The sequence below is a fragment of the Piliocolobus tephrosceles genome, chromosome 7 (genome assembly GCF_002776525.5).
Source record: "Piliocolobus tephrosceles isolate RC106 chromosome 7, ASM277652v3, whole genome shotgun sequence".
NCBI classification, from domain to species: domain Eukaryota; kingdom Metazoa; phylum Chordata; class Mammalia; order Primates; family Cercopithecidae; genus Piliocolobus; species Piliocolobus tephrosceles.
Genome location: NC_045440.1, coordinates 65,199,037 through 65,214,803, shown reverse-complemented (window position 1 = coordinate 65,214,803; position 15,767 = coordinate 65,199,037). Strand labels below are relative to the sequence as shown.

The window sequence follows — 15,767 nt, the reverse complement described above, 5'->3', positions numbered from 1 at the left end:
TTGAAGATTAGTGCTTGGGCGTAACCCTGACTGATTGGTTGTCCTTTGACACTCAGATTTTCCATCTGTAAAATGATTTTTAACTCTGATGACATTATATAAAGAATACATAAATTTAGAATGTCATTGTTTCTAATGATATTTCCAAATAACTGCTTCCTTCTTCAAGCAAATACTTATGTTATAGTATTATTCCATTATATTCCCATGCTAATTGCTTTGGAATTTTTCTAAAATAGAAGGCACTAATTATTTTCATAGCTTTAAAATGATGTTAATTTTGATTGTGAGTGTTCTAGTCTGGACCTCTAAAATATAATTCATTTAGGATATAGAAAATAATATCATTTTAAAAATATTACAGAATACCTCAAAATATGACAAGAAATGGATGTAACTTTATGTTCCATCTCCCACAGTATAGCTCAAACATATGTCTTAGCATTGTTCAGTTCTGTTTAAAGCCCTTTTTAAATAATAGTCATTCACTTTTCTTAAGTGAGCTTTCTGTAGAATAATAGAAGAGAGTGTCAATGAATTATACTTATTAAGCCTGACATAACATTCATAATCTATATTAAAATATACATTATTAGAAAGGATTTTTATAAATTTAAAATAAAATATTAGATCTGAAAGTCAATGATTATTCTTAATTTCTATAATTATTTCAGAATTTCTTAGCAATAATGACTTTCTTAAGTGAAATATAAAAATAATCATATATGCAATATCAAATCAAGAGTAGTTTTCCTCTTCCTCATCATTGCAGAATAAAGATTTCTACTTTTTTTTTCTTCTAAAGTCAGAAAATTCAAATGAGGTATATACAACTTGGTTGCCTCATAATTTGCAATGGAAAGCAGGATTATCTCAATATATTTTTAACCAGGGTGGTAGCAGACATATGAATTCCAGTCTAGAAACCTGCTGTATGTTCCACTATATTCCGTCCGGGATGTATAAAAGTAAGCCTTTTTTTAGTATCCCCCCCAACCCCCACAGGATGGTAATTGCAATGTACATAAAACCTGTCAAAGCTCCAATTTCCAATATTCTAATGAATATCAAAAGAGTCCAATATTTCTGACTTTGACAAATTGCAGATGAGGTTTTATTCATTAAGAGGGGCTGCTAATGTTTATTTAAATGCAATTTACTGTTGCATTATTGATTAGCTACTGCAAAATTATCTTACAAGGAGCACGTGTGGCAAGAAGATTTCAGATTGAGAGCGGATTTATCTAGGGAAGGCCTGTAGGCTTGATTTAGGCCCCAGGACATGAGAGTTTTAATTTATCTGGAAAGAAAGGCCTGGTGGAAGGTTTGCTTTGTTTGCATTTAGACAGCAGATGAAAGGGGTTTTGATGTTGAGCTGGGAGAAAATGGCTGCCACTCTTGTTATTCACGCAGAGAATTCAGCAAAAGAAAAAAAATCTATTACTCAGGCAAGATAAAACAAGCCTTTTCTTACCCTCAAATCATTTTTCGAATCAAATATGTGGCTCTTGTTATCTTCCAAAGAAGAAATAAAATTTTAAAAATGCTGCCTGTTATCTAAAATCTTTAAACTTTTTTTTCATGTTGCATTTGTTACTAAATATTCACTTTCTATTGTGGTTCTACATCTTTTGGCAGGGTCATTGTGTCTGAAGTATCTTAAGACGGGAATGTAACTTAATAAAAGGACCAATGTGAGACAAATATTTTAGTGAAAAGTGAACAAACAAACCCTTTATATGCTCTTTTTGAAAAGTGGTAACAGAACCAGTATTTAGGTAGAAAGTCTGTTAGACACACTAATAATACACTATTGATTCTGTGAGGTAGACACATTTGTCCTAAAAGGTGAAGCTTCTTCGTGCTCATTTATTTTAGCTTAATCACTATGAATATATTAATGGGTAAGACAAAGCCATAAGGATTGCACTGGTAATCTTCATGTAACTAATAGCAGCATATTTCTATGCATATAGACTGAAGGATCACAATCTTATTAAAATGTTATTTAAAATGAAGAAAATGAGTACCAAGGAAATTCATGAAGTTTGTAGAGGAAAATACTCATTTTATAGTTTTTGTGTATATTAAGAAAACAACATAAATGTCTTACAATTTTTTGCCCAGACAGCTGACGGGTTTATTCCAAGTAAGTAAAGAGATTTTATTTATTCAACTCCCTCTATATCAAGGGTGGAGAACAAGTTTATGTAGATAACTTGAGGACTTACGATTTTTTTATTGTGTGAAACTGAGAAATGCGTATGGTGAGAAATGATGTTTAAAAACTCATAACTTCAATATATGGAGGTCAGCTATCAGTTTGGTATTCCTAAGAATCTCACAATAGTTATTTTGAATGTATGTCAACCAACCACAGGAATTTGGACAGTGTCTCAATTGATCAGTAACATGTATGAATTGAATTTCAGTATGCGATAATGTGATACCTAAATCTGGACTCTGAAATGATATCATTCAGAAGACATTTCAGCTGGTTTATTATTCTGCACAAATAAGTTTCATAGGCAGCATTCTGTGTTGGAAAAGAAGCAGAAAATAACCTTCTCTCTGTGATTTGGGGCCACAAATGAGAGTGACAGCAACAAGAATTACGTTTTCCTTTGGGGTTTATACCACTAGAAACACAGTGACGATGACTGAGTATCAGTTCTGACAATCTGAAGGTTAATTACCTCATATTTTGGATCTGTGAGGATAGGATACTGCTTTGCATTTGTTTACAGAAGTCTGAAGTATTCACTGTTTTTTAAACTTCAACTCATAGTAATGAAACATTATTAACTTCACACATCTTCTTTTTATCCTCAGTTCTTAGTTTTGATTTCTCTTTTAGTTAGCTTTCTCCTCTATTCTTTCTCAACGAGGCTCTTGCTATTTTCCTCTTCATTCTCAGTTCTTGGCAAACAGCACAGCACTCCAACTCAGAAGAAGAGCAATTAAAAAGTGAAGCTAGATGTTACATGGTCCACTTCTAGATACATGAATATGTTGTTCCATTAGAAGCATTTGAAAATTGTGATTTGCCCTTCCAACTTGAAACTTGGTGAAGATTTGGCCTACTAAGTAAAATAAGAGGTTTATATTTTTGATAAAAGGGTTGCAGAGTTACCCAGAGAGGTGAAAATATTTGAATTTCTTGGGATGGTATCATTGTGAGTGATTTATTTTTTCAATTATTGTTTTCTATCATTTTAACTTATTTAATTAAAGTGATCACGATCTAGTTTGTATCATATAGAACAATAAAAAGAAAGCAAAATAAACATTTCTTGGAGGTAAGGGTTGAAAAGTTACCTATGAGTACAGTGGTCATTACTTGATAAAATTTAAAAAGAAAAAAATTATTTAGGATACTATTAATAAAATATGATATATGGAATTATATTAGCTTTACTTAAAAAGGATAAATGTGGTGGTGGCTGTGACTATGTTATCTGGATTGACATTTCACTTTTTTAAGTTCTCTGAAATTTTATATATGAAAATGCTTTACATGGGAAAAAATGGAAAGGAAACACCAAAACAAACGTTAAAGTAGAAAATTTGGCAGCTGTAAGAAGTATTAATTAATGTGCTCATAGCCTAAAATAAATAAAAATACGATAAATGAGAACTAGCAAGTGAATTTAAGAAATAAAATACATTTGTTCATTGATTAACTGATTTGTTGATTCATTGATTTATTTAACATATATCTACCACTGAGCTCCTACCAAGTGTCAAGACTATTCTACATGAAGGCATCTGCAATAATAAAACATTTATTCTAGGTGAGGAGATAGATGGTGAGTGAATGTCAGGGACTGGGTTGCAAACAGATGTTTTTTAAAAATTCCTCCCAATGCAATGCTGAAACGTCTATTATTTCCCTTTTGTTTTCTCTTGAGCATATTTTAGCAAAAGCTCAGCCATATTGCCATCATTTGCCATTTATTTACTTGAATTTCATATATGTAGATTGATTGATGACTTTTATGTGCCTAGAACTTGGAGAAACATTTTGTAGTATTTTTTTGTGTGTGACATAACTCCAAATTTAGGATGAACACTGGCGATTATTAAACCAATTCACCTTTAAATACATTTACTCTTTACCCTCTTTTTAAAAAGACTTCCGAGTCAAAAATCTCTAGTAGGAGGTGGTTACCAGAGGCTTGGTGGTTAGGGAAAAGGGGGTGAGGGGGATCTGTTGGTCAACGGATACATAATTACAGTTAGACAGGAGGAATAAATTCAAGAGCTCCATTGTACAGCAAGGTGACTATAGTCAGCGATGACTTTGTGTTCTTCAAAAATGTAAAAAGAAAGGATAAGTGCTGTCATCATGAAACAGTAACTACTTGAGGTAACACATTTGTTAATTAGCTATATTTAGTTATTCCCTAATATATATATACATATATATATACACATTGAAACATCATGTTGTACATGATAAAAACATACATGGTATATGTCAATTAAAAAATTAAAAAGTCTGTAGTGGCAAAGTTACTTTTTCCATAAAGGATAATGGAGATGTTGAACTGAAAGAAATAGTCACCTTTTCTGAATCAAATAGAGTTTTTAGGACTCACATGATTTTGAAAATTAAAAATAGGTGAAATGGAGACTGGATATTCTACATTTCTTGGTTTGAGCTAATGACCCATATTTTTACCTGTGAAATTGGATATGAAGAGATTTCAACACTGTATCTAATACACAATAAAAGCTGTATTGCCAAATTCACAGCACTTATTTTCATATGTAATTGCTCAGCTATGTCTAATTGCTTAATGTTTTTGATAAAAAGGTTTGGAGAGATACCTAGAGAGGTGAAAACATTTGGATTTCTTGAGCTTATGTCTTTGTGAGTGATTTATTCTTTCTATTATTATTTTCTATTGTTTCTATATTTCTATTTATTCAATTAATGTGATCACTCTGTAGTTTGTATCATACTGAATGATCATAATGAACTTTCTCATAATTTTCCAAAGAAGTGTCTCTTTATAGTTTTCACAATCAGGTCTATCGCTATCTTTTCAAAGCCTAGGGCAGGGATACAAATGGAGACCGCCATACCATCTAACCTAATATTTGAAATTTGTAAGTCAAGCTAACAAGTCATAAAACTTTCTATCATACTTTCTTGGCAAATATACCTTCATAGGAACTGAAAGAGTGAGTTTAAATTTAGAATCCCAGACTCCCTCACCAAAAGCATAGAGAAGAAGAAGGACTGCCACCTGGCCCTTGGTCTCCAGAGCCTGCTTTCTTTGTGTCCTCTCCGCATCTCACAGGCACATACATGTCCACCACAATGGGATCTCTTCCAAGCTCTGTCTAAACCCACCCTCCTGGCTTTCACCCAAGAGCCATCCTTGATCATTCCTCAGTTTATTGAGCAGCATTATTCACCTTGGTTCAGACATAGACAAATACCAGCACAGGCCATGGAAGGAGTCTTGGGATTTTGCAAAATGCCAGTTTCCCTGAGCATGATATGAGGGTGGAACATATTCTCTAGCTTTAACTGAATGAACTTATCACCCTGTAAAGGAAGGTCAGAGTGAGGCCTTTCAAAGCCTTGCCCAGAAGGCTGGCACTACGTAGCATCATTTTCAGACTTCTCAGTTGTCTAATGCTCAATGACATTATCTTTCCATTTTTAGTTATTTGGTATTATAATTTGCATTATAGTAAGCGTTCTTGAACATTGTTCTGGTGCTCATGGGAAAGGGTTTATATCTCAAAACAGAATTGCTGAATCTTAAGGTATGAACATATTTTTTACTTTAACACAAAATTATTTTCCAAAGTGAATATACCAATTTACATTCCTGCCATTGGCACTCCCATTATGCCAAGCCTTGCAAAAATTTGGTAAACTTTAATTTTGCCAAATCGGTGGGTGTGAACTAGAATCATGATATTGTATTAATGTGCATTTCCCTAGTTACTAATGAGATTAAGCGTATTTTCATATGTTCATTTGGCATTTTCCTTTTTGTAAGGTGCCTACTCATGTCTTTTGCCCATTTTCTATTAGGTTGTTTTTCTTGATTTATAAGAAGCTTACAGGGGCAGCATACACATATTGTGGACATACAGGATTGGTTATATATTACACAAGATGGCACATCTGAAGACACACCATTCATATTTGATCAATTACATCAATGTGCAGGCAAGGCCTAGTCCTGAAATAGTGAGGGAGAGCCAATTCCTTCAAAATCCCACAGGAGTACACACAGCTACTACAAATAACCATATACACACCTGGGAAAGCAAATACTATGAAAGCATTTACTGAGCTCTGGGCTTCACCTGAAGTCATTTCTATTGCTTCTCTCTCCTGCCTCCAAGTTTTTTGAGGAAAGGGTGCAGAGAATTTATTTGAAAATGATCTCAGGAAGTACTAGTGATGGAGTGGGGAAATGAAACAGAAAAGGGAGAAATGTCAATATATTGTACATTAATGGATGAATTAATACTGTGAGCAACTGGGTCTCAATTCCACTGAGGATGATCTCAGAAATCGTTTAGAATTTGCCTCAGAATTTTCCCTCAATAGGTAGGGAAGTGGAGTATTTATCCACAGTTTTCTGTCTCTTATTTTGTTGAAGTTTGCCCCGTGGCATTAAATCTTTCACATCTAGGCAGCCCTGCTCATGAACTGCATAAGTACTTGTAGCACTAGAGGAAGTTCTCAGTCAGAGAAGCTCAGAGACACAGGCCCTTAAAGTCAGCATGTGTGTGAAATGGGACAGATATCAATAGTGTCTGCGGGCCTTAAAATTTCCACATTCTGCTTTTCTTCCAAAACCAATAAAAGCAAATCCTGTTCATACATTTTTGCCTACAATTGTGCCTACGGTTGTACTAGGCTCGGTAGGCATTTGCTTAAAACTATTGTCCACATCTTTACCTCAGGATCAATATGTCTCCTTTGGCTCTAAATTTTTTTCACTCAGACACTTAATCATCTGGCTATAAATCACCTTCCCAGCACCCCTGTCAACTAGTCTTCTACCCACTGTACACAACATCATGCTCAACTACTCATAATTTTTCTAATTTTCTCAGAACTATGTCTTTATTCATAGTGTTCCCTGAATCTGGAATACGATTGAAAATTCTTATCCTCTGAGATCCAATTCTATCATGGAAGTCTCCCCTTCCTGCCCCTGTTGGAGTCCATCATTCAGTGTATTCCTGTTATGACTCAATTCAATTTGCATGCCTCTGTTTAGGCCTACTTATACTCCATTATAGCCAGTTTTCACTATTGTTTAAAATTTTTAATGGACAAATAAATATTATTTATATTTATTGTATACAAAATGATGTTTTGAAAATATGTATTTAGACATTGAGGAATGGTTAAATCAAGCTAACTAGCATATGCATTACCTCTTACCCTCATTTTGTTATGGTGAGAACATGAAAAATTGATTCTCAGCAATTTTCAAGTATACGATGCATTATTATTAACTATAGTCAACAAGTTGTACAATAAATTCTTGAGTTTATTTCTTCTGTGTAACTGAAGTTTTGTATCCTTTGACCAACACTTCCTCAATTCACCCCATCCCACCACACCGCATTCTACTTTCCTAGTAACCAACATTCTACTCTCTGCTTCTGAGTTCAACTCTTTTAGATTCCACATATAGGTGAGATCATGCAATATTTGTATTTTTGTGCCTGGCACATTACATTTAACGTAACATCCTTCAGGTTTATCCATGTTGTTGTAAATGACAGGAAAGGCTGAACAGTAATTATTGTGTATACATACCATATTTTAAAAATCTATTTATCTGTTGATGGACATTTAAATTGATTCCATATCTTGGTTATTGTGAATCATGCTGCCATGGACATGGGCATGCAGATATCACTTTGACATACTGATCTAATTTCCCTTGGATATATAACCAGTAGTGAGATTGCTGTATCATATGGTCATTCTGTTTTTAATTTTTTGAGAAACCTCCATACTGTTTTCCGTAAATCCAATTTACATTCCCGCCAACTGTGTACAAAGGTTCCCGTTTCTTCACATTCTTGCCAGTATTTGTTATTTTTTTACCTTTTTGATAATAGGCAATCTAACAGGTGTGAAGTGATACTTTTGTGGTTTCAATTTTCATTTCCCTAATGATTAGTAATGTTGAACATTTTTTCATATAACTGTTGGCCCTGTGTGTGTCTTCTTCTGAAAAACGTTTATTCAGGTCCTTTGCCATCTTTTAATCGGATTTTTTGTTTCACTGTTATTGAATTGTTTGAGTTCCTTAGGTATTTTGCATATTAACCCTTCATCAGATGTACAGTTTACAAATATTTTATCTCATTTCATAGATCGTCCCTTCACACTGTTGATTGTTTCCTTTGCTGTGCTGAAACGTTCTATTTTTGCTTTTGTTGCCTGTGCTTTTGGGGTCATAGCTAAAAAAAAAATTGTCTAGATTAATAACATGGAGCTTTTTTCTTATTTTATTCTTGCAGTTTTTTTTTTTTTTTTTTTTTTTTTTTTTTTGCCAGTCTCAGTCTTTAATCATGGCAGGGCCTCACGCACGCGCGCACACACACACACTCAGGCTTCAGATCTTGTTGAAAGCTGCGATATCGACACTCTGCACGTGCTCCTCAAACTTGGTGATCTCCTCCTCCAGCAAGTCCGTCCCCACCTTGTCGTCCTCCACCACACACTGAATCTGCAGCTTCCGGATACCGTAGCCCACGGGCACCAGCTTGGAGGCCCCCCAGACCAGCCCGTCCAGCTGGACAGAGCGCACACAGGCCTCCAGCTGGGCCATGTTTGTCTCATCGTCCCAAGGCTTGACATCCAGCAGGATAGAGGACTTGGCCACCAGTGCAGGCTTCTTGGCCTTCCTCTCCGCGTACTGCCGCAGCCGCTCCTCCCGCAGCTGTGCCGCCTCCTTGTCCTCCTCCTCATTGTCGCTGCCAAACAGGTCAATGTCATCATCCTCGTCATCCTCTGCTGGTGTGGCTGGCTTCTTGGCCGGGGGCTCCACTTGGCGCATGGGAGACACATGCTGGGTCTGCGGGGCCGTGGCCCGGTGGCCAGGAGAGCTCTTCTCCAGCACGTTCAGCCGGGCCTCCAGCTTGGAGATGGCCTGCTGCAGCTCCTGTACCACCCCCCGCAGGCTCTGATTCTTCACTTTCCGACTGGCGATCCGGACTAGGAGCTCGCTGTGGTCTGCGCAGGCGCCGCTGGAGGCCCCTGGGCCTGAGGTTCCGGCCAGGGATTTCTGGATGTTCTCTCTGGCTCTCGCAACGCTGACGCCATTCTCCTGGCGGGAGGCACCGGCCACAGGCCCATTCATCTGCTCGTAGAATCTCCTTTCTGCATCGTCATATTTGAATTTGTCAAACCAGATCTTCTCATGTACTAGGAAGTTTGTAGCCATTTTTCTGACTGCCAGCCAAGGACGCGGCGACCAGGGAGGAGGAATCGGCGGACGCGGGATGCCTGAGGAAAGGTATTCTTGCAGTTTTACAGTTTCAGATTTTCCAGTTAAGTTTTTAATCCATTTCAGTTGTTTTTATAAGCTGTCTCCAATTTTGGAGGCTTGGTTTCTACTTCTGCCTGAAATCATGGCCTCATCTGGAGGTCAAAAGAGGGCATGAAGTGTGTGTATTGCTGGTATGTGTGTCCCATAATCTGGTTGAAGGCAAGAGTGTGTATCCATGAGAGTATGGGATGTAGGGATGTGAAGCCAGAGATTACGTCTACTGAGGCATTGGAAGACTTCCCAATTAGAACTGTTCAAGTTCTGCAAAATGATACTAACAAAAAAAAAAAAAAAAATTAAGGAATGATGCCTTTCCTAATTTGCCAAAGGTGCTATATGGGCTGTTAGTGGTTGGCTAAGGTCATTTACATATTCTCCAAAAGTTGGATACATAAACGACCTTAGCCAGCCACTAGCAGCCCATATAGCACCTTGGGACGTCACTTTTTGGAATACATCAGTTTCTTTATGTTGTTTTAAAGACAGAAATTCTTAATTTAAGTGAAGTCAAATTAATCAATCATTCCCTTTGTAGCTTGTGTTTTTTCCCCTTGCTGAATAAATTATCCTTTACTGTGATGCCATAAAGTTATTTTTCTATATTGTTTCTATAAGTTTTATTGCCTTGTTCATTACATTTACATCTTTAATGTACCTGTAATTGAATGTAGCTTGCATTTTTGTGTGAGATATAAGTTAATGGTCCATTTTAATAAAAACATCAAATATTGGAAATACAATTGAATTGTCCATTTTAATAAAAACATCAAATATTGGAAATACAATTGAATTTATAAATCACTTTGGAATCTTTGGACTAGTCTTCCAATAAATGAACACAATGTTTATCTCTCTAATTATTTGTCTTCTTTAGTGACCAAAAAATTTTCAAATATTCTCCAAGAACTTATTATGCAAACTTTGTTAAATTTATTTCTTGCTATTTTATACTTTTTCATCATAGAGTAATTGATGTATTTTTAAAAAATTACATTTTCTAGCTGTTTCTGATATATAGAAATACAATTGATCTTTTTTGTTGATTTTTTAAAATTTAGAAATCTACTAATCTTTCCCATTAATTCTAAATAGTTATCTAGACATTCACATCATCTGTATGTAACAGAAAACAGTCCTGGTTCTTCTTTCTAATTCTTATGTATTTCATTTATTTTCTTACCTACTGTACTGTTTATGGTTGTCAGTATAATGTTGAATAGATGTGGTAGAAGAAGGCATCTTTTACCTGTTTCTTATTTTTACCACTAAAATTTTACTGCATAGATTTGCTATAGAGATTTACTATACTATAGGTTACTATGCCATAAGGCTTACTACAGAGGTATAGGTTTTGGGAGCCAGTATTTATCAAGGTAAGGAAGTGTTACTCTATTCCCAATTTTGCAAGTGTTTCTAAGCTTTTTAAATCATGAAATGAATGTTGGATTTTATCAAATGCTTTTTCTGCATCTACTAAGATGATCATATGAAGTCTCTCTAATAATGTATTAATATGATTAATTACATCAATTTATATTTTTAGTATTAAACATATTTGCATTTCTGGGATAAATCCAGCATAGTAATGGTACATTATCTTTTGATATTGCTTGATTTATGTTTTTTGGTATTTTATTTTAGACTTTTACATTTATGTTCATGAGTGAGATTGGTCTTTACTTTTCTCTTTCATATTGATCAGGCTTAGGTACCAAGAATATCCTATTCTTACAGGGAGGAGAAAAGTGTTCTTTCTTTTTCTCATCAGTATAACATTCGTGTATTTTCTTTCTTATGCAGAGATGTTAAACTACTAATCTAATTTCCTAACTGATTTGGGGCTATTTGTTTTCTATTCCTTCTTGAGCAGGTTTAGTAGGCTAACAATTTTTTCATGTTGTCTAAATTTTAAATTAATTAACATGTTATTTACAATATTCTTTATTTTTAAAATTCAATTTATTAACTTACTTTTAAAATATGAAATGTAGTCAATTGCCGCATGTCCATTCCCATGATTATTTCCTTTTCATATGGTTTCCGAGTTTTGTAATCATTGCTATTATTTCTTATTATCCTGTAGACTAGTGCTGATCAATATGTTAGCCACTAGGGTCAAGTGGCAAAGTAGTTCATTAATAATTTTCATGTTGACTATATGTTGAAATAGATATACTGAGTTAAAAATATGCTATTAAACTTTAGAAAGCTTAAAATTATACATGAAATTTGAATTTGTGGTTCACATACTATTTCTATTTGAGTATAGTGCTTTAGGTGCATATAAGCAGAAAAAAAAATTTTTTGACACAAGATGTTGCCTAGGCTGGTGTGCAGTGGTGCGATCATGGCTCACTGCAGCCTTAAACTTCTAGGAACAAGTAATCTTCCTGCCTGAGCCTCCTGAGTAACTGGGACTACAGGTGCACATCACTGTGTCCAGCTAATTATTTATTTATTTTTTATGTTTGTGTAGAGACAACATTTCCTTGTTGCCTAGGCTGGTCTCAAACACCTGGGTTCCAATGACCCTCCTGCTTTGGCTTCCCAGAGTGCTCATTTACAGGTATAAGCCACAGTTCCTAGCCCTGTTTCCTTTTTTATATTAAAATACACCTGGTAGATTGTTTCACATATAAGCAGAGATATAATTTATTTATTTTTACAGCTGCATAGATTTTTATTGTGTGGATGAACACGCAGGTTGTTTCTTATTTAGTGGTATTATAAAAATGCTGCCGTGAACTGCCTTTTATGTGAGTTATATTTTATATGTGCAAGTGTATCCAAAGACAAATTCTTAAGAGGGAATTTCTTGGTCACAAGGTGTCGATAGATATTGACACATTGTCTATCATGTGGGTTTGATAGACACTGGCAATATGAGAGTGCCTGTTCCTCAGTACCTTCGCAATTTTCACCATTTTATCTGAGAGAAAAAATACGGTTTTTCACTGTACATTTATTATAAATTTTACGTGATGAAGAGAGGTTGTGCATATTTTTATATGTTTTACAAAATGTTTTTTCTTCCACTTTTATTAACTCATAATTATTGTACATATTTGTGGAGTACAGGTGATGTTTTGATGCATGCATACAATGCATAATGATCAAACCTGAGAAACTGGTATACACATTACCTCAAACATCTTTGTTTGGGGATCATTCCAAATTGTCTAGGTATTTTGAAATATACAGTAAATTAATAATCATTGTTACCCTACTGTGCTGTTGAACACTATAATTTATTCTTTGTATCTAACTATATTTTGGACCCATTAAGCAACTTCTGTTCCTCTCCCCTTTCCGTTACCCCTCTCAGTCTCTAGTAACCACCAATGTGCCTTCTACCTCCATGAGACCAACTCTTTTAGCTCCCACATGTAAGTGAGAACATGTGATAAATTTCTGTCTGTGCCTGACTTATTTCACTTAATATAATGTCCTCCAGTTCCATCCATGTTGTTGTGACAGGATTTCCATTTTTATGGCTGAATATTATCCCATTGTTTGCAATATATATATCACATTTAAAAAATTGGTTCATCTCTTGATGGACACTCAGGCTGATTCCATATTTTGGCTATTGTGAATGCAATAAACATGGGAGTGCAGATATTTCTTTGACATTACTGATTTCCTTTCTTCTGGATACATACCAACAGTGGGGTTGTAGGATCATATGGTAGTTCTATGTTTAGTTTTTGAGGAAACTTCATACTGTTTTCCATAATGTCCGTAGTAATTTCTATTTCCACCAATGACATATGAGAATTCTCTTTTCTCTACATCGTCACCAGTATTTATCTTTTGTGTTTTTGATTATAGTCATTTTAACTGGGGTGAAATGATACCTCATTGTGGTTTTGATTTGTGTTTTCCGGATTAGTGATGTTGAACATTTTTTTTTTTTGTATATTTCTTGGCCAAATTTATGTCTTCTTTTGAGAAATGTCTGTTCAGATCATTTGCCCACTTTTTAATCAGATTAGTTGTTTCCCTGCTATTGAATTGAGTTCCTCATATTTCCTGGTTATTAATCCCTTGTTGCATGGAAAGTTTGCAAATATTTCCTCCCATTCTGTGGGTTGTCTCTTCATTCTGTTAATGGTTTCTTTTGCTGTGCAGCATCTTTTTAACTTGATATAATCCAATTTATCTCTTTTTATTTTTGTTGCCTGTGTTTTTTGAGATCTTTGCTAAATATCATGTGTTTGCTAAATATCATGTCCTGAAGAGTTTCTTCATGTCCCTTTTTATTGCATCTTTTCTTTGCACATGCGTTCTGTTGGATCATAGGTCTTTTTCTTAGTAATACTGAGAAATTCAACATATCACCAAAATTAACTTTGGTAGAGGCTGAAAACATATTTTCCAGGTTTAATTTTTATTGTTTATGTGTTTTATAATTTTTCTTGCCAACAAACATTTTGTTTTCCATGTGGTAACATCTACCCATATTTTCTTTGATAGACTCTGGATTTTGAACATTAGTTAAAATGACCTCTTTCACTCTCACTTTATAAAAATTTTTTCCCATGTTTTGCTGTTTTAAAAAATGATAGAGTCTTAATTCATTCAAAATGTATCCTTAGTGTGTGATATGAGGTATGAATCTAACTTAATTGTATCTAGATGTCCACTCAACACAAGTAGTTATATAATTCGTCTTTTTGTCATAAGTATGAGATGTCATTTTAATCTTTTTCTAAGTTCCAAAATGCACTAGAGATCTGGATTTCCTTATCTGTCCTTTTGATCTATTCATAGTTGAGGCCACCTAGTTATTAAAATATTATAACTACTTCTCTCTCATTGTTTTAGTTTTTTAGAGTTGAATTTTTATTTTTTAATATAAAGTTGATAATCAGTTTGTCTATTAATAAAACTGTTGGTATTTTTGAAAGATCATATGAAATTATGAAAATGAGAGCGTTGGTCTATTGAATCTTTGTATCGATAATTTAAATGTTTTTCTATTTTTTCAAGTTTTTGTTTGTGTTTTTTAGTTTGGTTCATTTGTGTCATATACTTTCCTCAAATTCATTTGTAGGTAATATGTTTATTTTCTTTTATAGAGTTTTTATCTCTTCAGAGTCTATATTAATTTTTCTTCTTCATTTCCTGTTACTATTTGTTTGTACCATTCTCCCGTCATTTGATTAATCTTCCCAGTATATTGTCTATCTTATTTTCCCAGGTAACTTTGTTGATCTTCTCTATTGCATGCTTGCTTTTCACTTGTTATTTTTGCACTTACCTGTATTGGTTGCTTTCTTCTCTATTCTTTGGTTTGATTTGGTTTTTCTTTTTCTAATCTAACAGAGATTCTTAGCTTATTAATTTTTAGTTTTTTCTGTAAACACTCATGGCTATAGATAGACCTTAAAATACCACTTTGGCAGTATTGCATAGGTTCATGATAATTTAGTTTAAAATACTTTATATTTACTTATTTGATGTATTCACTACTTATAAGGTGTCTCATAATTTTAAAGCTCGTTTTTATTTTCAACTTTTTCTAATTATCTTTTGGTTATTGATTTCTTACTTATTTGCTTTGTGGTCAGAAAATTTGATTTGTATACTAATTTCCTGGAATATATAAAGATTTAGTTTATGGCCCAGCCTGTGACCAGTTTTCATAAATGTAATATATGTGCTTAATTTGTACATTATCTAGTTTTAGAGTAAAATGATATGGCCATTAGATAAAGCATACCAATTATTTCATTCAGATATTTTGTTTTCTTTTTACTTTAGCTCCTTGATCTATTAGTTACTTAAAAAGTTGTATTAAAATATTCCAATATGGTGATAATTCTATCTGTTTCTCCTTAAAATTTTGATCATTTTTACTTTATTATTTTGAGGTTATTTTAGTAGATACATATACGTTCAGAATCATATCTTCTTACAAAATAAAACTTTTCTCCTTTCTTTGATTTTTTATCTCTTTATCTTCTTTATTTCTGGTGATATTTTCTGATTTTCACACTATTTTATTGTTGTTAAAATAGCCTTACCAGTTTTCTTTTGATAAACAATTATTTTAGCAACGATTTTTTTTAACCATTATGTATCTTCATGTTTTAGATATGTGTCTTGAAAATGACATGTGGCTGGATTTTCAATAACAGTCTTAGTGTATTTTGTCCATTAGCCATGGTATTTAGTCAATTGTTTTGAATTAATATTATTTGACTTTAT

At 34.0% G+C, this 15,767-nt stretch overlaps 1 protein-coding gene across 1 annotated transcript; it reads right to left on the bottom strand.

Annotated features, from left to right (window-relative positions):
• Positions 1-8,523: 8,523 nt before the first annotated feature.
• LOC111549221 (elongation factor 1-delta) lies at positions 8,524-9,519 on the bottom strand. Its single transcript, XM_023222362.2, has one exon. The coding sequence runs from the start codon at positions 9,447-9,449 to the stop codon at positions 8,619-8,621; it is 831 nt and encodes a 276-aa protein (XP_023078130.1). The 5' UTR covers positions 9,450-9,519; the 3' UTR covers positions 8,524-8,618.
• Between the last annotated feature and the right edge of the window lie 6,248 nt (positions 9,520-15,767).